The sequence below is a fragment of the Doryrhamphus excisus genome, linkage group LG10 (assembly GCF_037039965.1).
Source record: "Doryrhamphus excisus strain RoL-2023G ecotype Guam linkage group LG10, RoL_Dexc_Guam_v1.1, whole genome shotgun sequence".
Taxonomy (NCBI): domain Eukaryota; kingdom Metazoa; phylum Chordata; class Actinopteri; order Syngnathiformes; family Syngnathidae; genus Doryrhamphus; species Doryrhamphus excisus.
In genome coordinates, this window is record NC_136366.1 from 8,921,839 (window position 1) to 8,944,919 (window position 23,081).

The 23,081-nt window shown below is 40.7% G+C and overlaps 1 protein-coding gene across 4 annotated transcripts in view; it reads left to right on the top strand.

Annotated features, from left to right (window-relative positions):
• arhgap24 (Rho GTPase activating protein 24) overlaps positions 1-22,813 on the top strand; it is a 41,783-nt gene extending 18,970 nt beyond the window's left edge. For 3 of the 4 annotated variants that reach the window (XM_078793996.1, XM_058050366.2, XM_058050349.2), the window contains 7 exons: positions 15,207-15,329; positions 18,326-18,533; positions 19,721-19,853; positions 19,936-20,009; positions 20,083-20,204; positions 20,279-21,398; positions 21,494-22,813. In XM_078793996.1, the coding sequence (XP_078650122.1) occupies positions 15,207-15,329; positions 18,326-18,533; positions 19,721-19,853; positions 19,936-20,009; positions 20,083-20,204; positions 20,279-21,398; positions 21,494-21,764 (2,051 nt within the window). In that variant the 3' untranslated portion in view covers positions 21,765-22,813. Of the gene's footprint in view, positions 1-12,600; positions 13,170-15,206; positions 15,330-18,325; positions 18,534-19,720; positions 19,854-19,935; positions 20,010-20,082; positions 20,205-20,278; positions 21,399-21,493 lie in introns of those variants that run through there. The other variant, XM_058050376.2, reaches the window with a different exon arrangement.
• Positions 22,814-23,081: the final 268 nt, after the last annotated feature.

A 23,081-nucleotide genomic window follows, 5' to 3' on the forward strand; every position in this document is an offset into this window, starting at 1 on the left:
GACGCCTCAGAGAGTGGGAATGAAAGGAAAAGCACAACACGTTTCTTCCACTGAAGAACATAACACACAGAACGGGAAGCGAAGGAGGGCGGTGGATATGTTGATGACTTTCCAGGGGAAAAAGGGGAGAAAGTAGTACAGAGATGTCTGTTGTCTCGCTGTCTGAACGCCACCAGTCAGCTGTCGCCCGAGGGTTTCAATTGGCTCTGCTCTGCTTTTGTATTTGTGGCTCTTTCAGGAAACTTTCTCAAACTTTCCTCCAAATTCACCTGCACTCGCCTGTTCTTCTCATCTTTCCGCGTTCCTCCTCACGGTGCTCATGCACATCTGGATATGTGTGGATTGGGGGAAGCTAATATTTAGGCTAGAATCCCGTCGACGTCTTTATTCTTACACTAACTGTCTGCAGGGTTCTATGCATGACATGATGGAACATGTGCAAGCGGGCCAAGCAGGGAAACGTTATGTACAGTATGCATACTGCACTTGCACTATGTTGCAAATAGCCTAAACTAGCGTCATTTAGCACTATCATCCAGGATTGGGTTCCGATTCTGTGTAATTTACGTACAGATGTCCCTTAATGGATGAATAAAATATTGGCCCATTATTAGTAAAAGTTACAAATTGTACTCATTCTTGGCCTAAATTAAGCATTTTCAAGAGTCTGTTATCTTTCATTCATTCATTCTTTCATTTTCTACCGCTTTTTCCTCAAGGGTCGCGGGGGGGTGCTGGAGCCTATCCCGGCTGGCAACCCTGGACTGGTGGCCAGCCAATCACAGGGCACATATAGACAAACAACCATTCACACTCACATTCATACCTATGGGCAATTTGGAGTGGCCAATTAACCTAGCATGTTTTTGGAATGTGGGAGGAAACCGGAGTACCCGGAGAAAACCCACGCATGCACGGGGAGAACATGCAAACTCCACACAGAGATGGCCGAGGGTGTAATCGAACCCTGGTCCTTCTAGCTGTGAGGTCTGCGCGCTAACCACTCGCCCGCCATGCCGCCCGTCTGTTATCTTATTTATGTGTAATATGTCTTATTTTGTAATATTATAGCTACTATATTGGCTAATACAAATGGTTTAACAACAAAAATATTGTATTTATTAATATTAAATCCTGGCTGCATGGCGGTCGAGTAGTTAGCGCGCAGACCTCACAGCTAGGAGACCCGAGTTGAATCCCACCCTCGGCCATCTCTATGTGGAGTTTGCATGTTCTCCCTGTGCATGCGTGGGTTTTCTCCGGGTACTCCGATTTCCTCCCACATTCCAAAAACATGCTAGGTTAATTGGCCACTCCATTTTGTCCATAGGTATGAATGTGAGTGTGAATGGTTGTTTGTCTATACGTATGTGCCCTGTGATTGGCTGGCCACCAGTCCAGGGTGTACCCCGCCTCTCGCCCGAAAACAGCTGGGATAGGCTCCAGCACCCCCCACGACCCTCGTGAGGATAAGCGGTAGAAAATGAATGAATGAATATTAAATCCTATTTTATCATGGTTGGGTCTGAGACCAATTAACCACGTTAAACGAAGGACGACCAGACCTGTTAGGGCTTGTTAAAAGTACTTTTAAACTCTCTAAATTGTAGATTTAGTCCAGCAGACTTTGACTATACTCCTGTGGGACCCCTGAAACTGATTAAAAAGTTAAAGGAATAGACTGTGGAACCTTTAAAAGCACCATGACTTTAATCTGACTTATCTGAATCCCAGATCAGAACAACCCGCTGCAGCAGTTTTATCTGTTTTGGTTTGATCCTCTTAGGAATGCCAGGTATCCCAAATCTCGGGAAAACAAGGAGCGGCCATTTTAGCTGTCGTAATATCTGCCGGTCAAAAGTTGCACACTTAAAAATCACTCTACGCAATTAATCATCACATCCTGTGAAAAGACACGCACAGGAAGTGTTCCCTGCTGGGTTTGTTTCCGATGAAGGAACAGTAAAAGCTTTTGGCTCTGCTGTATGTGTGTGTGTGTGTCACCATTGCTTGATCCATGAGAGGCCCTTTGGGGTACCGTTGCTGGAACGTAGGCGGGCAATAAAGCCTGTTTAGAAGGAAAAAGTCTTAATTCTGAATTCAGAACGTTAACATTTCCTCCAGAGGTTGGCTTCCAACTTAAGGACCTCAAGGTACCGAGCCTCAGCTTTATAGAGTTGAGGTTTGTTTTGGAGTGACATGAGGACACAGTCGGGGGGTAACTAGAGCAGAGGGTGCCCTCTTGTGGTCGTACTAAGCACTGCAGCCCTTGCTGGACTAAAGCAGTGCTTCACAAACTGTTTTGAGACTTTCCACCTGAAGCCATGTAACCAGTGGCGTCATTAGCCCCCCTTAAATAATTTGATATTGCTTATTGATTATGTGCCCTGTGATTGGCTGGCGACCAGTCCAGGGTGTATCTTGCCTCTCGCCCGAAGACAGCTGGGATAGACTCCAGCACCCTCGTGAGGATAAGCGGCAGAAAATGAATGAATGAATTATGATAACACATGAATGAAACCAATCCCAAAGTTCTTGAAAACCCTTGGTATAAAGTGTATGTAAATGGATCTCGGCTGTTATTAAAAGCTATTGGATGGTGATGTCTGATGGGAAAGGCCACCCGGCTGTCCTCTCCTGTGACTTATTGAAGCCATTTATCATGCAGGAGGCTCATGCATGATTTATGAACTGTACAGTATATCTTTGCGATGGAAAACTGACAATGAGATTGGCTCCTGTAATTCTAAACTGAAGATTGCTGGAAATATAAAATGACACTTTGATAAAACGGTGAATGATATGCAATGTTGTATTAAATATTATAGATTCTATGAGTTAAAGATATTGATTTTCTTGGTCATGTTAATGCCAAATGTTATTTCACCATATTGTCACTAAACTAAATTAATCACTAAAGTACCGTATGTCTTCCCTCAAATGAGGCATTCCACATGGCTGGAATGTCTATAGTCAAATAGTGTTCTAGCACTGCTGGGGGTGTCAAGCTATAATTGATTTTCGAGATATTATGTCTTCCTGCTGGTGTCAGGGTGCTTCCGTGCCCCGCATCCCGTGTTGTGTGAATTTACGACGACCCTGAGAGGGCTCTGACCTATCTTGCGGTGAGGCTCTGGCAACGTAGTCGGAGGCGGTTTCTGCTAATGAGCTAGTATTTAAAGACAGACATGGCTTCCAGGCTAACCTCACCTATTATCACGTGGAATGATTATTACTTCTTTTATTCTCTGACGTTTGTATATACTGCCAGTCACAATGTGGAACTCCAATAGCCTTGGTCTTCATGGATGAAGGTTGGCTCTGACACATATTTGGACCAGTTTGTCCAAACAGGAATGGTTGAATGTTTAGACCGACGGTATGTAAACGGGTTTCTGTTGGATAAATATTTGGACGGCTCTCGGTTTCCTTTTTATTTCAGAGCGCCAAGTTCATGTCCTCCACTGTGGAAGTTGTGTTTTTATGGTTATGTTATGTCACTGTTAGAAGTACGCCATATACGTATATACGTCATATACGTACATTCATTTATTTTTGGTGCAAATACTGGATTTTTTTGTGCTGTTTTGTTTGTGTGCAGTGTTACACAGACGATACTGACTTTTTTTTATAGACATTTCCAGTCATTTCTCATTTTCTTTTGTTTGCCGTGGATACATTTCTATGTTTAGATTGGATTTTTTTTGCAAATTCTCAACTTTTTTTGACATTTTCCGAGACTAAGCTATATCATGCTGATAATAATATGCCATTTTGGGGGGTTTGGATACTGAATAATGGAGCACTTGCCCAAATTTTGATAAACAAAAAATTCTGCGATTTTTTAAAAAACATTTTTCTTCATTTTACTGGTAAAAAAGTTGCTCCCATTGCCTTTTTGATCGTGAGAAAGACCAAACAAAATACACATAACCGTTTAAGTGCAGATACATTTCTATGTTTAGATTCAGGGTTTTTTTGCAAATTCTCAACTTTTTTGACATTTTCTAAGATAAGCAATATCATGCTGATGATAATATGCCAGTTTTTTTGTTTGGATCCTGAATAATGGAACATTTGCCCAAATTTTGCCCAAAAGATAAACAAAAATTCTGCAATTTTTTTTTTTACATTTTTCTTCATTTTACTGGGAAAAAAAGTTGTTTCCATTTCCTTTTTGATTGTGAGCAGAACCAGACGAAATACACATAACCGTTTAAGTGCAGATACATTTCTATGTTTAGATTCAGGGTTTTTTTTGCAAATTCTCAACTTTTTTGACATTTTCTGAGACTAAGCAATATCATGCTGATGATAATATGACATTTTTTTGTTTGGATCCTGAATAATGGAATATTTGCCCAAATTTTGATAAACAAAAAATTCTGCGATTTTTTAAAAAACGTTTTTCTTAATTTTACTGGGAAAAAAGTTGTTTCCATTGCCTTTTTTGATTGTGAGCAAGACCAGACGAAATACACATAATCGTTTATTTTAAGTGCAGATACTGTATTTTTTCCCTGTGAAATGTTATAGTTTTTGCTGGTGCCAAAAGTCAAGCATATGGAGGAGACTGGGACCTATGGGGACCTATCAATGGCTACACTTTGGTGCTGGTCCAAATTAGGACTCTTTGGTCTTGGCTGAGGTTTCTGGATATTTAAATTTTAATATTAAATGTAATCCTTCTCAAAACTCGGCTTGAAAAAGGCACAGAAATTAATGGGTCCCAACAATAAACTGGTTCCACGTTGGAAAAACTGCCCAGTTTCTTTTCCCATCGCCTCCCAGTAGCAGCAGCAGCAGCAACGGCCTGGCAAACCCTGCATGTCTGTATTTATAGAGCTGTGTGGATGAGTCATTTGGCCGAGTGCCTGCTCTTGGTCTGCCAGATTTACAGGTCTCCGCTTTGGGGAGGGCTGCTTGATTTACGATGCAACTCCCTCCTTCCCGCCCTCTCCTTCCCTGCACCACCACCACCACCAGCTTCCAGCTTCCCCACCCCTCCGACTTCCCTCAGAAACAAGCGGCACACACCACCTTCACTCATTCTCCCCTCTCTCGGAAAAAAACAGTCTCCATGCTTTTCGTTCCCAAGTTTCTGGTGGAGGAAGGACTTCTTGACGGGAAGGCAGACTAACCTCGGCCTGACCTCGCGCTACCAGATTGCTGCAGATCTTCAAACTAAATGACAAAGTTTCTGTCACCGCCAGTGAGAACCGGGTACAGAAAGGGACCTGTATGAAGACATCAAGTAGCAAAAGAAGAAGGAAGGTGGGCAAGAGTTGTAATTGGGGAAAGAAGTGCAACAGGAATAGAGACAGAAGCCGGTGAGTCTATTTGCGGCGGTAGAACCAGGAACCGATGCATAAGTGGCACTGGGCGGCCGGAGGTCAGCGACTGCAGGGTGGCTTCAGCAGGAAAGGTGGCTCATCTGCAGCCCATGGACCTTAACTTCAACCCAGGTCTGTCTTTGTTAACGGGCAACGTCTGTTGCCAGATACATTTATTTGTCTTTTAATTAGATATTGTGCTATTTTAAGCTGAGATTGCAAGTATTGCATACTTTTCCCGCTATGCTATCAGTCTGTCATCCCTGGGAATGGTTGAATTCCATTGCAGTGTTTTTTAGTAGCGTTACAGCTTATGATGCATGCGTTTTGGAGTTTTCCCACCGGCATTCAGCCTCATTTATATCTGTCCAGACTAGCCATCTGCAAAGAGTGCATTATGAAATTTGTTAAATATTTCAATTACCAGTGGAATTACCGTTTCCGCACTGTGTTGACTGTGGGACTGACTTTTTTCCCATATGTTATGGGCAATACTGATAGTTCTACACTGGATTTATAGTGGAAAGGTGACTTCATTCGAATCTGTGTCTCGGTACATATTGCATCTTCTGCCCCATGGTGCCTAAACGGCATTGATTTGATACTCTGGTAAACCTGACAGGTCCAGTTTAGTGTTCAGTGTGTTGTTTTTCAGTGAACCTATTATGCTTTTTCACTCTTCTGACCTATAAATGTAGTTAGAATGTTGTATTCTCGTGTTAAATGATGCCAAAATTTCAGATAACAAGGTTTGTGCATTTGGAAGTGAGCCCTGGAAGAAGTTTGGGATGTGCCTGGAGGCGGGCCGTGGGTTTAATAGATTAAAACAGACTATTTTCACAGGAAAAACGAAATCCATAGCAATACAGCTGAATAGGTGCAGATTCTGGAAGATCTAGAAAGCTTTCTGTGCTGGTTATCATTTGTAGCTGCTCTATAGGAGTCCACAACTCAATACAAAGGTCCGAAAAATTAAGGACCAGCGTCAACTTCCATATTTTTCATCTGTGATGGGTCTTGACCTTGCAACCTTCTGGCCTCACAAGCTAGCCCAACACATTTAGCTAATGCCGCCCTGGCAGTAACACATGTGGGAACTTTGTGGGAAGCCGTCACTTTCCGTGTGACAGGTTATCTCCACGTCAAGGTATTGCAGTCATGCGTGTACCGCTGGAACATCAGGGGGCTTAGCGCACTGCCCTGGGGGTCTCCGGTGTGAGTTGTCTTGACTCATGTTTTGTGCGAATGACTACAAATATCAAATTGCAGAGTCTTCCAAGATGGAGCAGTGTTTTTCATTCACGTTGTGTCTTAAAATAACATGAAGAAGACCGGCCCATCCAAGCTTCCAAGCCACACATGTGGTTTAAACACCACTCGAGTGTGTTTGTAGTCCCAAGTATGCAGCTTTACGAAGTCTCGCCCGAGGACGAAAAATCATCCGGAGGGAAAAAAAAAAAAAAAAAAGAGCATCCAGCTGGCTCATGTGTCACGTTGCTTGGGGCTGATGATAGTTGAGGAACAAACAGGACGAGGTTCAATGCTGCACAGCAAAAGTGAGAATGTTCATGGCTGTCTTAATATTTTATTGCTACCTGGCAACTTTTCACTAATTGGCTAAGGCTGCAGACTTACTCTTGACGTCATTGCAGTCCCTATTGGGCCTATTTGCGTGATGGTTATAAGATGCTATGATTTCTTCAGCAAGGCCTTTTTTCCTCTCTTGGAAACATGCAATGGCAGTATTTTTTAGGGAATCTTTTTGTTCTGTTCAAGGTTTCTTCCCAAGGAGTTTTCCCTCGCCTAGACTTAAAAATACTGGATTTTTTTTGTGCTGTTTTGTTTGTGTGCAGGGTTACACAGAAAATACTGACTTTTTGTCTATAGACATTTCCAGTCATTTCTCATTTCGATTTTTTTTGCATTTTTTTGCAAATTCTCAACTTTTTTGACATTTTCCGAGACTAAGCAATATCATGCTGACGATAATATGCCATTTTTTTTGTTTTGATCCTGAATAATGGAACATTTGCCCAAATTTTTCCCAAAAGATAAATAAAAAATTTTACAATTTTTTTTGACATTTTTCTTCATTTTACTGGGAAAAAAGTTGCTTCCATTGCCTTTTTGATTGTGAGCAAGACCAGACGAAATACACATAACCGTTTAAGTGCAGATACATTTCTATGTTTAGATTCTGTTTTTTTTTTGCAAATTCTCAACTTTTTTGACATTTTCCGAGACTAAGCAATATCATACTGACAATAATATGCCATTTTTGGGGGGTTTGGATACTGAATAATGGAACACTTGCCCAAATTTTGCCCAAAAGATAAACAAAAAATTCAGCGATTTAAAAAAAAAAAACCCATCTTCTTCATTTTACTGGGAAAAAAGTTGTTTCCATTGCCTTTTTGATTGTGAGCAAGACCAGACGAAATACACATAATTGTTTATTTTAAGTGCAGATACTGTATTATTCCCCTGTGAAAGGTTATAGTTTTTGCTGGTGCCAAAAGTCAAACATATGGAGGAGACTGGGACCTATGGGGACCTATCAATGGCTACACTTTTTTTTTGCAAAATCTCATCTTTTTTGACATTTTCCGAGACTAAGCAATATCATGCTGATGATAATATGCCATTTTTTTTGTTTGGATCCTGAATAATGGAACATTTGCCCAAATTTTGCCCAAAAGATAAACAAAAATTCTGCAATTTTTTTTGACATTTTTCTTCATTTTACTGGGAAAAAAAAGTTGAGATAACTTTTGTTGTGAATTGGCGCTGTACAGTACTTCAGCATAGTGAGTACACCCCTCGTATTATAACCATTTTATTCCAACACTGATCTTGCGTGGTGCTGTGGCACTATTGTGGAGAAAACCTGAAGAGTTAACAAAAACACAGACTGACTGAAGAGCTTGTGGCATTCCTGTGTCTGCACTCTCATCACCACCCCGGCTTTTTTGGCGACTCGGCTTATCTGCGGTACTCTGCACAGAACCAGCCAACGGACGACTTTGTCAAAGAAAACAACGAGGCAGTTGGGTGTCAGCTCAAAATGTGGACAATGTTAAATGTGGACACAGGGCTCACTGTTTCTTCCACCTGTACCTGAAGCCCACAGTGCTCCACATAATAATGCATGCATCAGTCACTAGGTGGCAATATGAGGTGATGGGCTGTTGAGTAATGGCCGTCAGGTTTATCTCTCTTTCTATCACAATAATGTTCTCTCTCTCTGACGGGCCGTTCAGTGCCTGGAATCAATCCAGCAAATGAAAATGTGGATTTATACTCTTGTGACACATCACTAGAGTCAAGTCATTACTCAACAAAATTGTGTGAAATCGATCACATACACACACACACACACACACAAGCGAAATGGCCATGTACTAAAGAAGGAAAAGCCCACGAGAATCTGTGAAATGATTGGAAACCGATGAACACGATTATTGGTTGGGTTGCACGTGACATCATAACAGGTTGGCGTCGTCACCCGCCTCAAAGACTTGGAGGTCAAACACGTGTATTCGTAGAAAGAAATGTATTTTTTTTCACATGTGGAAGTTGTTCAAATAAGGATTTCTGAAAAAGTATTACTCAGCCCCTCGGATAAGGAAAATATATCAAGATAGATGGTTAAACAGTAGCCATGTTTACATGAGTTTTTCTCTTTCCGAATGACCTTTCCGAAAGCAATGGTATACATGGAAAGGAATATTCCAATCGCGTGTCTACATGCGCCGCTATAATCAACCAGAATAGTCAATGGGGCATGCTCAGTAAAACGTAATCAACAACATGACATGATACCGACTTCCTTGAGTTTTTCTTTCATTTTTTGGAATAACTCCGTATTGCCAGTTTTTCCTTCATCCAGTCTTGAAATTTAGTTTGAATCAAAAACAAACTTCCACTGCCGATTGCTCACCTCCATTTTTTTAAATCGAAGAACGTCTGGAGCTGCGTGTTACGTCATATCTCAGCATTCGCTGAAAGAACGCACCCGGGAACAGGAAAAGATAAAGTTCAATCTTGCTAATATTTTTTAATTAAACTCGGCACATGTTTTATATAGATATATATTTTCTTTTTTAATAAAACTGGACTTGAATGGCGTATAGAAGGGTTTAGATTCTGTTCCACAGATAGCGCTATTGCACACAAAAGCTGCTTGCCCACCGCCAATAAACAGAAGAAGAAAAACACCACAAAGAAGAACGCATGCTGACAACTTTCCGTTTGAGCGGGTACAAGATACCTCAATCGGATTGGGGAAAGTAATATTCCACCCCTGTGAATCCGAATATATATTCATTCGGATTGGCACTTTTTTTTCGGAATGAGGTGTATACAAAGGTTAGATTCTTTCCGTTTGAGCAAATAACCTGAATGGAATTGGAATATTTAGGTCCATATAAACATGGCTAGTGATAATTACTGTATACAGTATGCCTCTCTTTCAACAACTAACTGCTGACTGAATGTCTGAACTTCTCACGATGGGAGAACCTACCAGCTCTGCTTATGTGTGGCAATTAGTCACAATAAATCAGGAATCAGGGTTCAAAAGCTCTTCCGAAAAGGGCTCAGACTACCAATTTTGGCTTTGAGGAGTGCAGGTGTGCATCTGGCCCGGGGGCCGCCATCAGTGCTGAAAGGTGATATTAGAAGGTATTAGTGAGCAGCGCAACAGCGACTTGTCTGGTCCACCCCGCCGCCGGGGATGAAGATGCACTCGACCGACTTGGGTGTTGAAACTTCTGACTGCTTGTCATGCAAGCAAAATACATACAAGTCAGACACAATTAGTTGAATCATCAATGTATTCATATTTCTTATTAATGTTCACCCCCAACAAAATTCCTGCATTCGTGCCGAACAAACCCAACACACGCAGACACACAGTCTTGCACGTCAACAGTCGTTGGTAATTTGTTTACACCAGCGTAATGGAGCAGACACACTGAATGTCAGACACAACATTTTACACGCCTACTTAGACTCCTGCACACAATAACACTGAGATAAAAATACACTCACACTTGAGGGGTTTTTTTTCTCTCTCATTGCCATGCACCGCTTTTTCCCAGAAGCTTCCTTGGTCTGGACTCAGACCTAAGATTCCAAGTTGGGTCATCTTGATGATAGGAAGTACATCCTAGTTATGGTGAATTCTTGTATGCGAGAGTAAAACATAGGTCCATGTTGACTTACATAAATACTTATTAAAAGGTCATTAAAACAATGATTTATTTTGCAAATATAATTTTAAAAATAATTCATTTTCTACCGCTTATTGTAAAATATTTATTGCACAATTTTAAAAATATATATATTTATAGGCCTCAGTAATAACATATTGAGTGTTATTGACCTGTCACAATATTTTAGGAACCTTATACAGTTTATGATTGGAACGTAGCTCTCTGGTCATCATGCTAGTCTTGAATGCAGTTATGAAAAGTATGAGAATTAATTCTGTCTTATGTGTACACCACAGATTAAAAGTTTGGGCATCCTTATATCTAATAATAATAATAATAATTAAAATGATTATTTATTATTATTAATTACTACTATAAATATAATAATATTAATATAAAAAATACTAATTATTATTATAATATAATAACATTAATATAATTATTAATAATAATAATTAATTAGTTAACGATAATAATAATTATTATATTATTATAATATATTATAATATTATAATATAATAATAAATATAATAATAATTAATTACGTTGTTGTTATTATTATTGTAATATAATAATAATATTATTATTATTATTAATAATAATAATATCATTATTATAAGTTAAGTGCAAATTGGAAATGGTAGATAATTGGAGAGAAGCTGTGATTTTGAAATTTGAAAACTCATGATATCGAACCATAAATGCTGAAAGTGGTCAACAGAACCAATGTTGTAAGAAACCTCTTGTCCACCGCTAGCAGGGTAGTGCAACCAACATTTTAACGTGCAGTCAGAGGTAGATAAAGCTGCTGGATTGTTTTGTTATTTGTGTAATCCTGCTAACTAGCTAACAAGCTTCATCCTACAGTACCACTTTTTGCCTCCGATGGCAGCAGTGAGTCCAAACCAAATCCAAATGCTTGAAAAAGACAAATAAACCCCTGCACTCGGGGTCATCCGATTCCCTTCCAGGCTCCTGGCGGGACATCTCTGTCGACGTTACATTTCCTATTCCTAAAGTTGCAATTAATTCCGCTTATGTAATAGTATATTTACAGCAGCCTTTGGCAGAACACACACAGGCGGCTCTTTATTTGGTTGGCATGAAAAGAGAACGGAGGCGCTCGCTCGGCTCTCGGACAGCCCGGTGACCTCCCTTGAACGGGCTGACCCGCGGCTCTACTGTCTGTCCTCGCATGGATCAACAGCTGCGAAGAAAAACCGTGTCACAGATTCTGAGGGTATCGTGTGCCAGGAGAGGCAATTATTCACTATTTTTCTGCGCCATGATTGCATCTTTCCCTCTGAGGACCTTTTTAGAGCAGGGGTCTCAAACACGCGGCCCGCAGGCCAAATGTGGCTCGCAGGACACTAGTTTGAAGCCCCCACCTTGATATGAAAGTTTAATGTTAGTGCGGCCTGCGCAAGTTTGATATGGATGCTGTATGGTATCATGTACCCAGAAAAAATTATTACGTTTGATTAATGTTCATGTTAAAGGTTAAATAACTGTTAATAGTTATCCTCCCTATCCGTGTGGAAGTGGTAAGTTTTTGGCTATTTAAGTTTATTATTCCCCGTTTTATAATTATTATTATTATATTTATTTATTACTGATTGATTGATTTTCTTTATTCTTGATTTGTCTATTTATTTTTCATCTTATTTTGTGTAGAAAAATAAAAAGTAAGATATTTGAGAACAGTGGAATGTTTTAATAGAGTTTTTATTGTAGAAAATCGAAACCAAAGCAACGTTTATTCATTTTTCTGTTTTTAATAAATGTGTTTTTATTTATTTATTTTTTTGGGAAAACCTGACGCGGCCCAGTCTCGCCCAGACCCTAGCTCCAGTGGCCTCCAAGTAAATTGAGTTTGAGACCCCTGTTTCAGAGAGACTCGGTCAAGCAGCGTCCCCCTTCACCCGCCCCTCCTTTGCTTGTTGACTTTGTTACTCATTCAGCATCAGATGGTAATAGATAGCCATTGTAGCACTATGGAGTCTGTGTTCTCTGCCAGACCGTGTCTTTGGGGGCTCAGGTGAGGGGGCTAATGTTGCCTTGTGGGACTTTGGCCATCATCGGCCATTGATACCCATAAACCAGGGGGTCGGGTGAAAGATTAGATAGGTATTAGGTGGGAGGTAATGCCCACGGTGAGAGAGAGAAGCGGGACACCCAGGAGCACAAGTGATGTCGTATTTTCTAATGCATTAAACAAGGGAATGTCAACAAATTAGGCGTGTTTGAAGAAGCATCGTGGTGTGAATGGGGACGCCGTGTTTGCTTATGGGGGTCGTGCCCTATGTGAAAGCTGTGGTCTTTTTTTTTTTTATTTGAGCCCAGATCTCGCCATTGTTCCCGTTACAGTGCTAAAGAGAAGCATGCGTGCACCAACCCCCTCTGCAAACCTCGCCTCCTTCCCTCCCTGCCTCCTTCCCTTTCTCTTTCACACCCTCTCAGCTGTGCTCACTCACTCATTCCGGGGCCCAAAAGTGCATCTCCAGTCAGGAGCTCCCGTCCTAAAGTTATAAGGACTCTTTTAAACCTCTCCGGACCATGGCGGTGGTGCATCAGGCTGTTCATAGTTTGCCTTCATATGGACTGTCTGATTTACAATCAGGTAATGTTTGATCTCTACGCTTAATCAATAGTGCTTAGCATCGGGTTGGTTTTTGTTGAAATGCTTGCCCGTCGGTGCTTTTTCCGCATGGTCCTGTTTGAATGAACGTTATACTGTACAATACAGCGAGGGCTATCATTAGATGCCATATTCTATCTCAGCCTGCCCCTGCTTGCGTGCAAACACCACAGAGCTCACGTTTGTGTACGTTGCAAGTTTTATAGCGTCGTTTGTGTGTTTGCTGTGCTTAGAGAGCGTCCGCCTTGTTTTCTGGCTTAAAGACGACCGTTTCTTCTTCAATTTACAGCACTTCATTATTATTATTATCTACGAAATACGTGTTTCGACTTGAATTTTTTTTTTTTGTGAATTTTTGCTGTCAATTCAGTGTTCATGGCCAAAAATTTGGATTTTTATTTATTTTTTTATTTAGGGTTTTTTGCTACCTTTTCTTCTTTTTTCCTCAATTCACTTACATCCAAGCATTAAATGAAAAGATGTTTTTGTGTAATTTTGCCGTGATCCCGCCATCCTAACCACAGATATTACTTCACTTATTTTAGATTATTTTACCAAAAAGGATAAATGACATCATCTTTTCCAAGTGGTGGGTTTACAATTAAACATTTAATAACACATATTTTCTTTATTTTGTTGAAGAAATTGCAGTGTTCCAACTTTACCACGTGGTAGAGCTACTGCACTCAAAATGTTAATGTGATCCAATAAAAAAAACACGTATCTCCGAATTTTGTTAGATTCCTTTTTTTGGATCCCTAATGCAGAGAAATTTCACTTTTTGTGACATATTTACGTATGTATGTAGAGCGTACACACTGGTGTAACAGGAAGAAAAGCTCTGACTCTTTTGGGCAGAAGTCATTTGGCACCTGCTGGTTTGGATGTATAAATCTGTATTTATAAAAAAATAATAATTTAAATAAAAAAAAATATATATTAATATTTTTTTTTTATTTGAAGAACTATAATGCAAATCACTGAAGCTAAGAACATAGGTCTAGGATAAAAAAGTACACAATTTGGAGTATTGGGCTACAAAAGAAATGCAGAAGATGCCGAGTGGGTTACATTGTGGTAATCTCAGTGTCTTCTAAAGATACGTTAAATAAGCAGTAACTGAAAGAAAGTTAGTTGTCTTCTATAGCAGGTGAACATTCCTGGCTTTGTGCTGAGCTAAGCTTCTTCACGCCGCAGATGAACAGATGGTGCCAAGCATACAGCCAATCACCCTTTCTATTAAAACGTTAGCTTAGCATCCTCCGTATCTATGTTGAAAGTGCACATGAGAGGAATCAGAGTGAAGCGTCACGGACATCGCGGTATTTGTGAGCCATTCCAAGCACAGTGGGATCCTTTGTTGTGTCCCACCTGTTTGGAGCTGCGAGTTAAAGACCTCGCTGCAGCTGGCTTGGCTTCTTATTAGCGGTCACCGCTGGAATGAGCAGTTGGCGTTGGCTAATGATCATGACACACACTTACAGTCATTCCTGGACATGGAAGGGAATTGGTTCCTGGTCCCATCATATGTTTACACCATGAATGCATGGTTGATTTTTTAATATTTTTTAGCCTTATCACTTTCTTTACCCCAAAAGTACAACTTTAGAACTGTGCTAGATTCTCTCTATATATTATATAAATACTATTTCCTCATAATATTATGTTATTCTCCTAAAAGAATGACTTTTTCCTTTTAATATTTTGACTTTCATATGAAATTCCTTCTGATTTGAACGTTTTACATTTGAATTCTTGTTAAATGATATCACACAATACGCTGCAGGCCAATAAAAAGACAGACACGAGCCACAAATGACCCCCGGAACCGCACTTTGGACTAGCCTGTTTTTATGAGGAGCATATAAGTCAAATTTGACTTGACTTTACTGGCGTATGAACACTTAGAGTACAATGAGTACAAACTCATACTGCTGAGCAAAAAAAAAACAGCATCTGCGGGAAATCTTGTGATTTTGTAACGATAAATCATACATTCCGTTGTTTTTTTCCCAACAGGGGGCGACAGAGAGCGGATGACAACCAACCATGAGACGTACCTCCTCATGGCCAGCACCCAGAATGACATGGAGGATTGGGTGAAGACCATCCGCAGGGTCATATGGGCTCCTTTTGGCGGAGGTCAGTATGGAGGGGACCGGGGGATTATGTTGTCATGTTGAGGGTGGTGCATGAAAGGGGGGGCACGCGTGCAGCATGCGTATGCACGGACCACCATGAATAGCGGAAGCCGAGTCGGCCCCTCTGTGTGGAGTGCAGGCACTTTGACGTCTATTGCAGTTGACTGCTGGTGAATAGGACGAGCCATTTGTTAAAGATGCCACAAGAAAGGTGGCTCCACGCCGGAGCCGAGCCGGCCTTCCTCTGCCAACCCCCCCGACACCCCCCCAAACACACAAATAGAGACCCATCCAGCCTTTCATATTTTGCAGTAGCAGCAGATTGAGGCCCGATTGGCCGCTCGGGGGGCCTCATGGTGCGATTGGGAGTGACAGATAAGGCGGGAGGAAACCCCCTCCGCCTCCTCCATCGATGCCCGGAATGGGTTGGTGGTTGTGCTGAAGCTCTGATGGAGGGGTGAGGTGGTCATCGCCCGGCTTTAAAGCAAGTAGAGTTGAATGTTTGGGATGTGCTGCTGCGGACACTCCTTCTGGATCCTTGGAGATTTAATGCACGGTATTTACCAGTTGATTTGGAATTTGGGAACGTGTGAGTTCAATTTGGGATGATAGTATTATTGTGAAAACACAATAATACCAGATACTATATCATATATACTATAGTTTTTAATCTAAAGCAATATAAACACAGCCCCGTGTAACCGCTAGCCTTTTTGTTAACAGTAAACAGTACAGATAAAAGTCGATACGGGGTGGTGCCCGGGTTAAGGAACAAGACATTCCATTTTGGTGAGAATCTGGATTAAGGTGCAGGTGCATGAATTTACTGTATTTACACAACAAATGACCAAACATTTCACTATGTTAATAGTTGGGCCTGCTATTTTACCGCATCGTTTATGGTTGTAGCTAATTATTTTGCACTTTGCTGTATATAATTCATAACTTCTCATTCTATTTTAGCTCGGTTTTAATCATTTTACCTTGCATTGCTATTTTACTTTATCACTGCTGCGTATTTATTTATTTGTAATACTGTCATACAGTCATAATTAGATATATTGTCTATTTAGTTATTCTGTAACAGGTTTAATAGGTCAAATACCGTAAATACAATTACATTTTTAACAATAATTTAAAAAATGATTATTACAATAAAATAACAGAATAAATTTTTATATTTTTTGTTTTAAAAAAATATTAACATTTATTAAAATTATTAAAAAATACTAAATTTGTCATAAAAATAAAAGTTACGACTCCAAAAAAGAATGTATTTTTTTCTTTTAGTATGTTTTGAAATGAAATTCCCGTGAGATGTTGTTCAAAAAGTGATTAGTGAACTTATTGACACACGCGGCACCAAACGCACCATGAAGGGTTTGCCACACATCACAACATGTGACGAGGGAAAACATTCTCAGACTCATGACTTTTAACAATAATTTAAAAAATAATAATTACAACAAAATAACAAATTAATAGTAATATATTTTGTTTTTAAAAAATTATTAACATTTATTAAAATTATTAAAAAATACTAAATTTGTCATAAAAATAAAAGTTACGACTCCAAAAAAAGAATGTATTTTTCTTTTAGTATGTTTTGAAATTAAATTCCTGTGAGATGTTGTTCAGATGTTGTTCAAAAAGTGATTAGTGAACTTATTGACACACGCGGCACCAAACGCACCATGAGGGGTTTCCCACACATCACAACATGTGACGAGGGAAAACATTCCGAGACTCATGACTTTTAATAATAATTTAAAAAAATAACAATTACAACAAAATAGCAAAATAAATTGTAAATTTTTTGTTTTTAAAAAAATATTAACATTTATTAAAATTATTAAAAAATACTAAATTTGTCATAAAAATAAAAGTTACGACTCCAAAAAAAGAATGTATTTTTTCTTTTAGTATGTTTTGAAATTAAATTCCTGTGAGATGTTGTTCAGATGTTGTTCAAAAAGTGATTAGTGAACTTATTGACACACGCGGCACCAAACGCACCATGAGGGGTTTCCCACACATCACAACATGTGACGAGGGAAAACATTCCGAGACTCATGACTTTTAATAATAATTTAAAAAAATAACAATTACAACAAAATAGCAAAATAAATTGTAAATTTTTTGTTTTTAAAAAAAATATTAACATTTATTAAAATTATTAAAAAATACTAAATTTGTCATAAAAATAAAAGTTACGACTCCAAAAAAAGAATGTATTTTTTCTTTTAGTATGTTTTGAAATGAAATTCCCGTGAGATGTTGTTCAAAAAGTGATTAGTGAACTTATTGACACACGCGGCACCAAACGCACCATGAGGGGTTTCCCACACATCACAACATGTGACGAGGGAAAACATTCCGAGACTCATGACTGCAGCGTCTGGAAGGATGACCTCCTTTTTTTTTTCTTACATTCTCATTTCTGCTTTCCAAACTTTGTTGCTGCAACTTAAGGAGAAACTTGAGGAGCCTGCAAGCATATGAAGATTATTTTTTTTATTTTATACCATTGTTCTTGTTCTCCTGAGATTCCATTTTGGGGAAAATGGTGGAATCCCGCCGCTTTAAATTAGGCACATGTGATGTGTTTTATTACCGCAAATTTATTAGGAAGCGTTTTTTGCTGAAGTTGGCCAAGTGTGTCAGCCTCAGGAGGGGTGAGTCCAACCAACTCGAATTTGTGTGTTTTCTGTTTGTGTCACACGCAAACGGTGACAAAGCCGTGACCTTCTCGATGCTTTGAAATGATGGTAAAAGACAAATCGGAGAGATGATGCAACATGATGTCTGACTGACCTTCATGACGCTGCAGTCTTTTTGATGTTTTCTGGTGTAATCCTCAGAGAGATGTCCCTTTAATCTGCGTCCGCGCCTGCTTTACTGCAGCCTGTGATTAGCAAGTTTCCCTTCATGAAGCGCTCCACCGTAACCCATTATGGCTAACTACAGGATTCCGTCTCCTTCTCGCGTGTGTCGCAGGGATCTTTGGTCAGAAATTGGAGGAGACGGTGCGATACGAGCGCCGCTTCGGGAACAAGCTGGCCCCCATGCTGGTGGAGCAGTGCGTGGACTTCATCCGGCAGAGGGGCCTACGAGAGGAGGGCCTCTTCAGGCTGCCTGGACAGGCCAACCTGGTCAAAGAGCTGCAGGAGGCCTTTGACTGCGGGGAGAAACCTTTGTTTGACTGGTAGGCTGGGTTTATAATGGGGAAAGCCTCAAAGTGGGGGGAGGGGGGGTACCTCATCCTATCAACCAACCTTTTTCATACCGTCCCAAATAGAACATACTTTACCTCAATTGTATGTAAGAACACACCTTTTAGTGGTTACCACTTTTTGCAGAGTCACTACTACTCTTAAACTATTTACTGTTTTTAAATGATGGCCTAATTTAATGTGTGTGTGGCAAAGTATAGCATTTCCAGCGTCTTATGTCCGCCATGTTTGTGGAGTTTGTTGGAATTCATATTTTGGAGTGTGTCCCTTCAGTAGTTAGCCAATGATAACACTAGCTTTTTGGAAATGATGGCAAAATGTCGTGTTTACGTGCTAGAATTGAACCTTTTTAGCCCATTGTGGCAGCCGTCTTTGTGGCGTTGGTCGCACCTCGTATTTTGGGGTATGTCACTAGAGCGGTTAGCGCATTTTGACAGTTAAGAGCCCGAATGACCTTGCGTCTTAGCGCCCTTAAAATGTAGTGTTTGCACCACCATTCCAGCCACCATTCTAGCACCTTTTCATATGTCTACTGTGGAGACACGATGGCCAAATGTAACGTATACTAGCCACTTTGAATCGAAATGTAGTGTTTACGTGACAAATTATAGCATTTTCCGCATTTTTGTGGCGTTTATTGCAACAGTTTTAAGGTTAGCGGCTTGTACGATTATTGGTCTCTACAATGGTAATGGTTTGATTTCATTTGAACATGCATCAGATTACAATTGAATGCATCACATAATCAGTTCACAGTTCCACATGTCCAAAAGGAGTAGGAAGAAGCAAAGCTTATTAAATCCTAGCCCTCCATCTGGTACTTTTACAATCAGTAACTGTTACATTTGTTCACTTCCTGCTTTCCTAATATAATTTAAGTGTTTTTTTAATTTATTTTTATTTTTATTTTTATTTTTATTTTTATTTTTATTTTTATTTTTATTTTTATTTTTATTTTTATTTTTATTTTTATTTTTATTTTTATTTTTATTTTTATTTTTATTGGTACCATATTAACTGTCAATATAGTGATCTATATAGCACATCATGACTTGTATTGTTTCTTGAATTGGCTCATAATAGTACAAATCTTGTACTTCTAATTGCTTTAAAATGTAGAGTGTACGTAAATTCTGGAATCGAACTCGTGTCCTTGCAGCAACACAGATGTGCACACCGTAGCGTCCCTGCTAAAGCTCTATCTCCGTGAGCTTCCCGAGCCAGTCATCCCCTTCCACAAATACGACGACTTCCTGTCCTGCACCAAGCTTCTTGGGAAGGACGATGACACGGTAAGACCAGTACCCCCTCCACCCCCTTTCTGGTTCTGTTGGTCTCTCTGAAGCAGGAAGACATGTTGTCTGTGACGTACAGGGGATGAGGGACCTGAGGAAGCTGGTCCAAGGTCTACCTCCAGTCAACTACAACCTGCTCAAGTACATCTGCAGGTAGCGACTCGCTCTGCAAAGCTAACGTTTCAATGAAAGAGAGAAAGTTTTGCATTTGTTCCGCTTTTTGCAGATTTCTCGATGAAGTCCAGTCGTATTCCGGTGTGAATAAAATGAGCGTGCAGAACTTGGCCACGGTGTTCGGTCCAAACATCCTCCGGCCAAAGGTGCAAGATCCGGTTGCCATCATGGAAGGTCTGTATGGAAGCCGTCTAAAGGTTCCGTGCTAAAAGAGGCCCAGACAGTGATGGATGGTCTGGTGTTGGCAGGAACCGTTCTGGTCCAGCAGCTCATGGCGCTTTTGATCGGCCGGCACGACGCGCTCTTCCCTTGGGACGAGAACCCGGCGGGACTCGAGGTTGCCAACAACAACAACATGGAGTCGCCAAGGCGACAAGCGGGCACAGGCGGCGTGGTCACAGTGGCTCAGAACGTGGAGAACAACAACACGCAGGCCGTGCGTCAGTGCGTCTGGGAAGCGCCGGAGTCTCCTCCGTGCCAGCGCGAGGACAACGATGGCTCGTCGCGCTCGGCAAGCCCTCGTAACGTTCCGGGACGTTTCGGTAACACTCGCAGTCCGCCGCTGACTGTTAAAAAGAACCCGGCGTTTAGCAAAGGCAGCGGGATCGTTACTAACGGCTCCTTTAGCTCCTCATCGGATCCAAACCAGGAAAAGAGTCCGACTCTAATCAGCGGCGGGAGCCTACCAGGACGTCGGAGCGGGACACTGAAGGGCTCAGGTACAAAAATGGGAACCAGCGGAGTTACAAGCGGAGGGAACACTAACGGAGTTCTTCGCATGGGAATTTCCGCCCCGGATGGAATGACGGGTGTTCTGAACGGTCGCTGCGGTCTTTGGGCACCGAACGGATGCGTCACGTTACGGGAAAACAACAAAACACGCGACTACCCCAACGGGGATCAAACATCCAACCAAAACCGTTTGTCCACATACGACAACGTCCACTTAAACCAGCAGAACCTGCAGCAGCACAACCACGCCCCCCCCGTCTGCCTTAATAGCAGCTGCGAGGACAAGCAGAGCGTGGACAGCGCTACCTGGTCCACCTCCTCCTGCGAGATCTCCCTGCCGGACAACTCCACTTCCTGTCGCTCCTCCACTACTACGTGTCCCGAGCAGGACTTCTACGGATGTCACTACCAGGACCTGGACGCACCCGCACAGGACCGGGAGTCGGGTGGGGGAGTGGAGGACGAGGGAAGGGACAGCGGCAACAGAGACGGGGGTGGAGACGGCGTTGGGGGCGGCGACCACGGTGGCAAGCTCAACGGGGGACCGGGCGGCCACAGCGCACTGCACAGCCTGGTGGCCAGCCTCAAACAGGAAATGCACAAGCAGAAGTCGGAGTACGAAGCCAGGATAAAAAGGTGGGCTGGGATTTATACTATAGTACCTATATAATATATATGTAGTACTAATATATATAGTATTACTGCCCGTCTCTCCTATTTATCGTAAATAGCTTAGAACAGCGCAACCTGGACCTGGAGTCGGAGATGGTGAGCCTCCACGAGGAGCTGGACCAGGAGAGGAAGAAGTACACCATGGCCGAGATCAAGCTACGCAACGCCGAGCGAGCCAAGGACGACGCCGAGCGGCGGAATCACATGCTGCAGAAGGAGATGGAGCAGTTTTTCTCCACGTTCAGCGATCTCACCGCCACGGGGAACGTTGCCGCCACCGCCACAGATCCCCGCCGCCCGGATCGCAGCAACCCCATCTGGATTCAGTGAAGGTGTGCTCCTTGACCTCTGCTAGCTAGACCATAACGGGGACAAAGGAAAGGAGATGGAAGAGCATCTCTCTTCCTAAGCTAATGTTTACCCAGCATGAGTAAGATAATAAGACACAATAAGACACAAAAAGACTCAATAAGACACAATAAGACACACAATTTAGCCACAGTGGGCAGTAAATTTTACAACAGGATCATGATGACTAGCACAAACAGATTAGCATGGGTTAGCATCATCTCACTTCCACCTTCCAGAGGCCCTTTCTTAGCCGCCCAAAGCAATGCCTGTGACTTTGATTCTCGAAATTTTTCTTGTAAATTTCGGACTTTATTCTCGAAATCTCAGATTTTTTTTTTTTTACTCGTGAATTTTTATTGAAATTTTTCTCCAGAAAAAAAAGTCGTAAATTCACAATAAGACACAATAAGACACAATAAAACACCAAAAGACTCAATAAGACACAATAAGACACACAATTTAGCCACAGTGGGCAGTAAATTTTATAACAGGACCATGATGACTAGCACAAACAGATTAGCATGGGTTAGCATCATCTCACTTCTGCCTTCCTGAGGCCCTTTCATAGCTGCCCAAAGCAATGCCTGTGACTTTGATTCTCGAAAATTTTCTTGTAAATTTAGGACTTTATTCTCGAAATCTCAGATTTCGCTTTTTTTTTTTTACTCGTGAATTTTTATTGAAAATTTTCTCCAGAAAAAAAGTCGTAAATTCACGAGAATAAAACTCAGAAATTTACAAGAATAAACATTAACTTTTATTATTGTAAATTTATTTCTTTATTTTCGAAATCTGAGATTATTTTGATACTCTGCCGTGACAGGCATAGCCTGGGACAGCTATGAAAACGGGGTCACTTTTTTTTCTTGGAAATGCACAACTTTTTTTCCTCGGAACGTTACAAGAAAAAAAGTCATAAATTTCCGAAAATAAACGTCAACTTTTATTCTTGTATATTTATTTATATTTATTTTTCTGGTAAATGTATGACTTTATTCTTGTAATATTACAAAATAATAATATATATTAAAATAATATTTATAAAAAAATATATAAAATAAATTATATAACGTTTTTCTCATAAGTTTGGGACTAAGTCTTGAAATAACAAATTAAAGTCATACAATTACAAGAAAAAAAATTTTCTTGTAAATTTACGAGAACAAAAGTTAATCGTAATTTGACAACTTTTTTTACTCAGAAAAAGTCATAAATTCACGAAAATAAACAAACTTTAAAAATAACTTTATTTTGTAATATTGCGAATCTGAGTTTGGTCCCGTTAAAATGTAAACA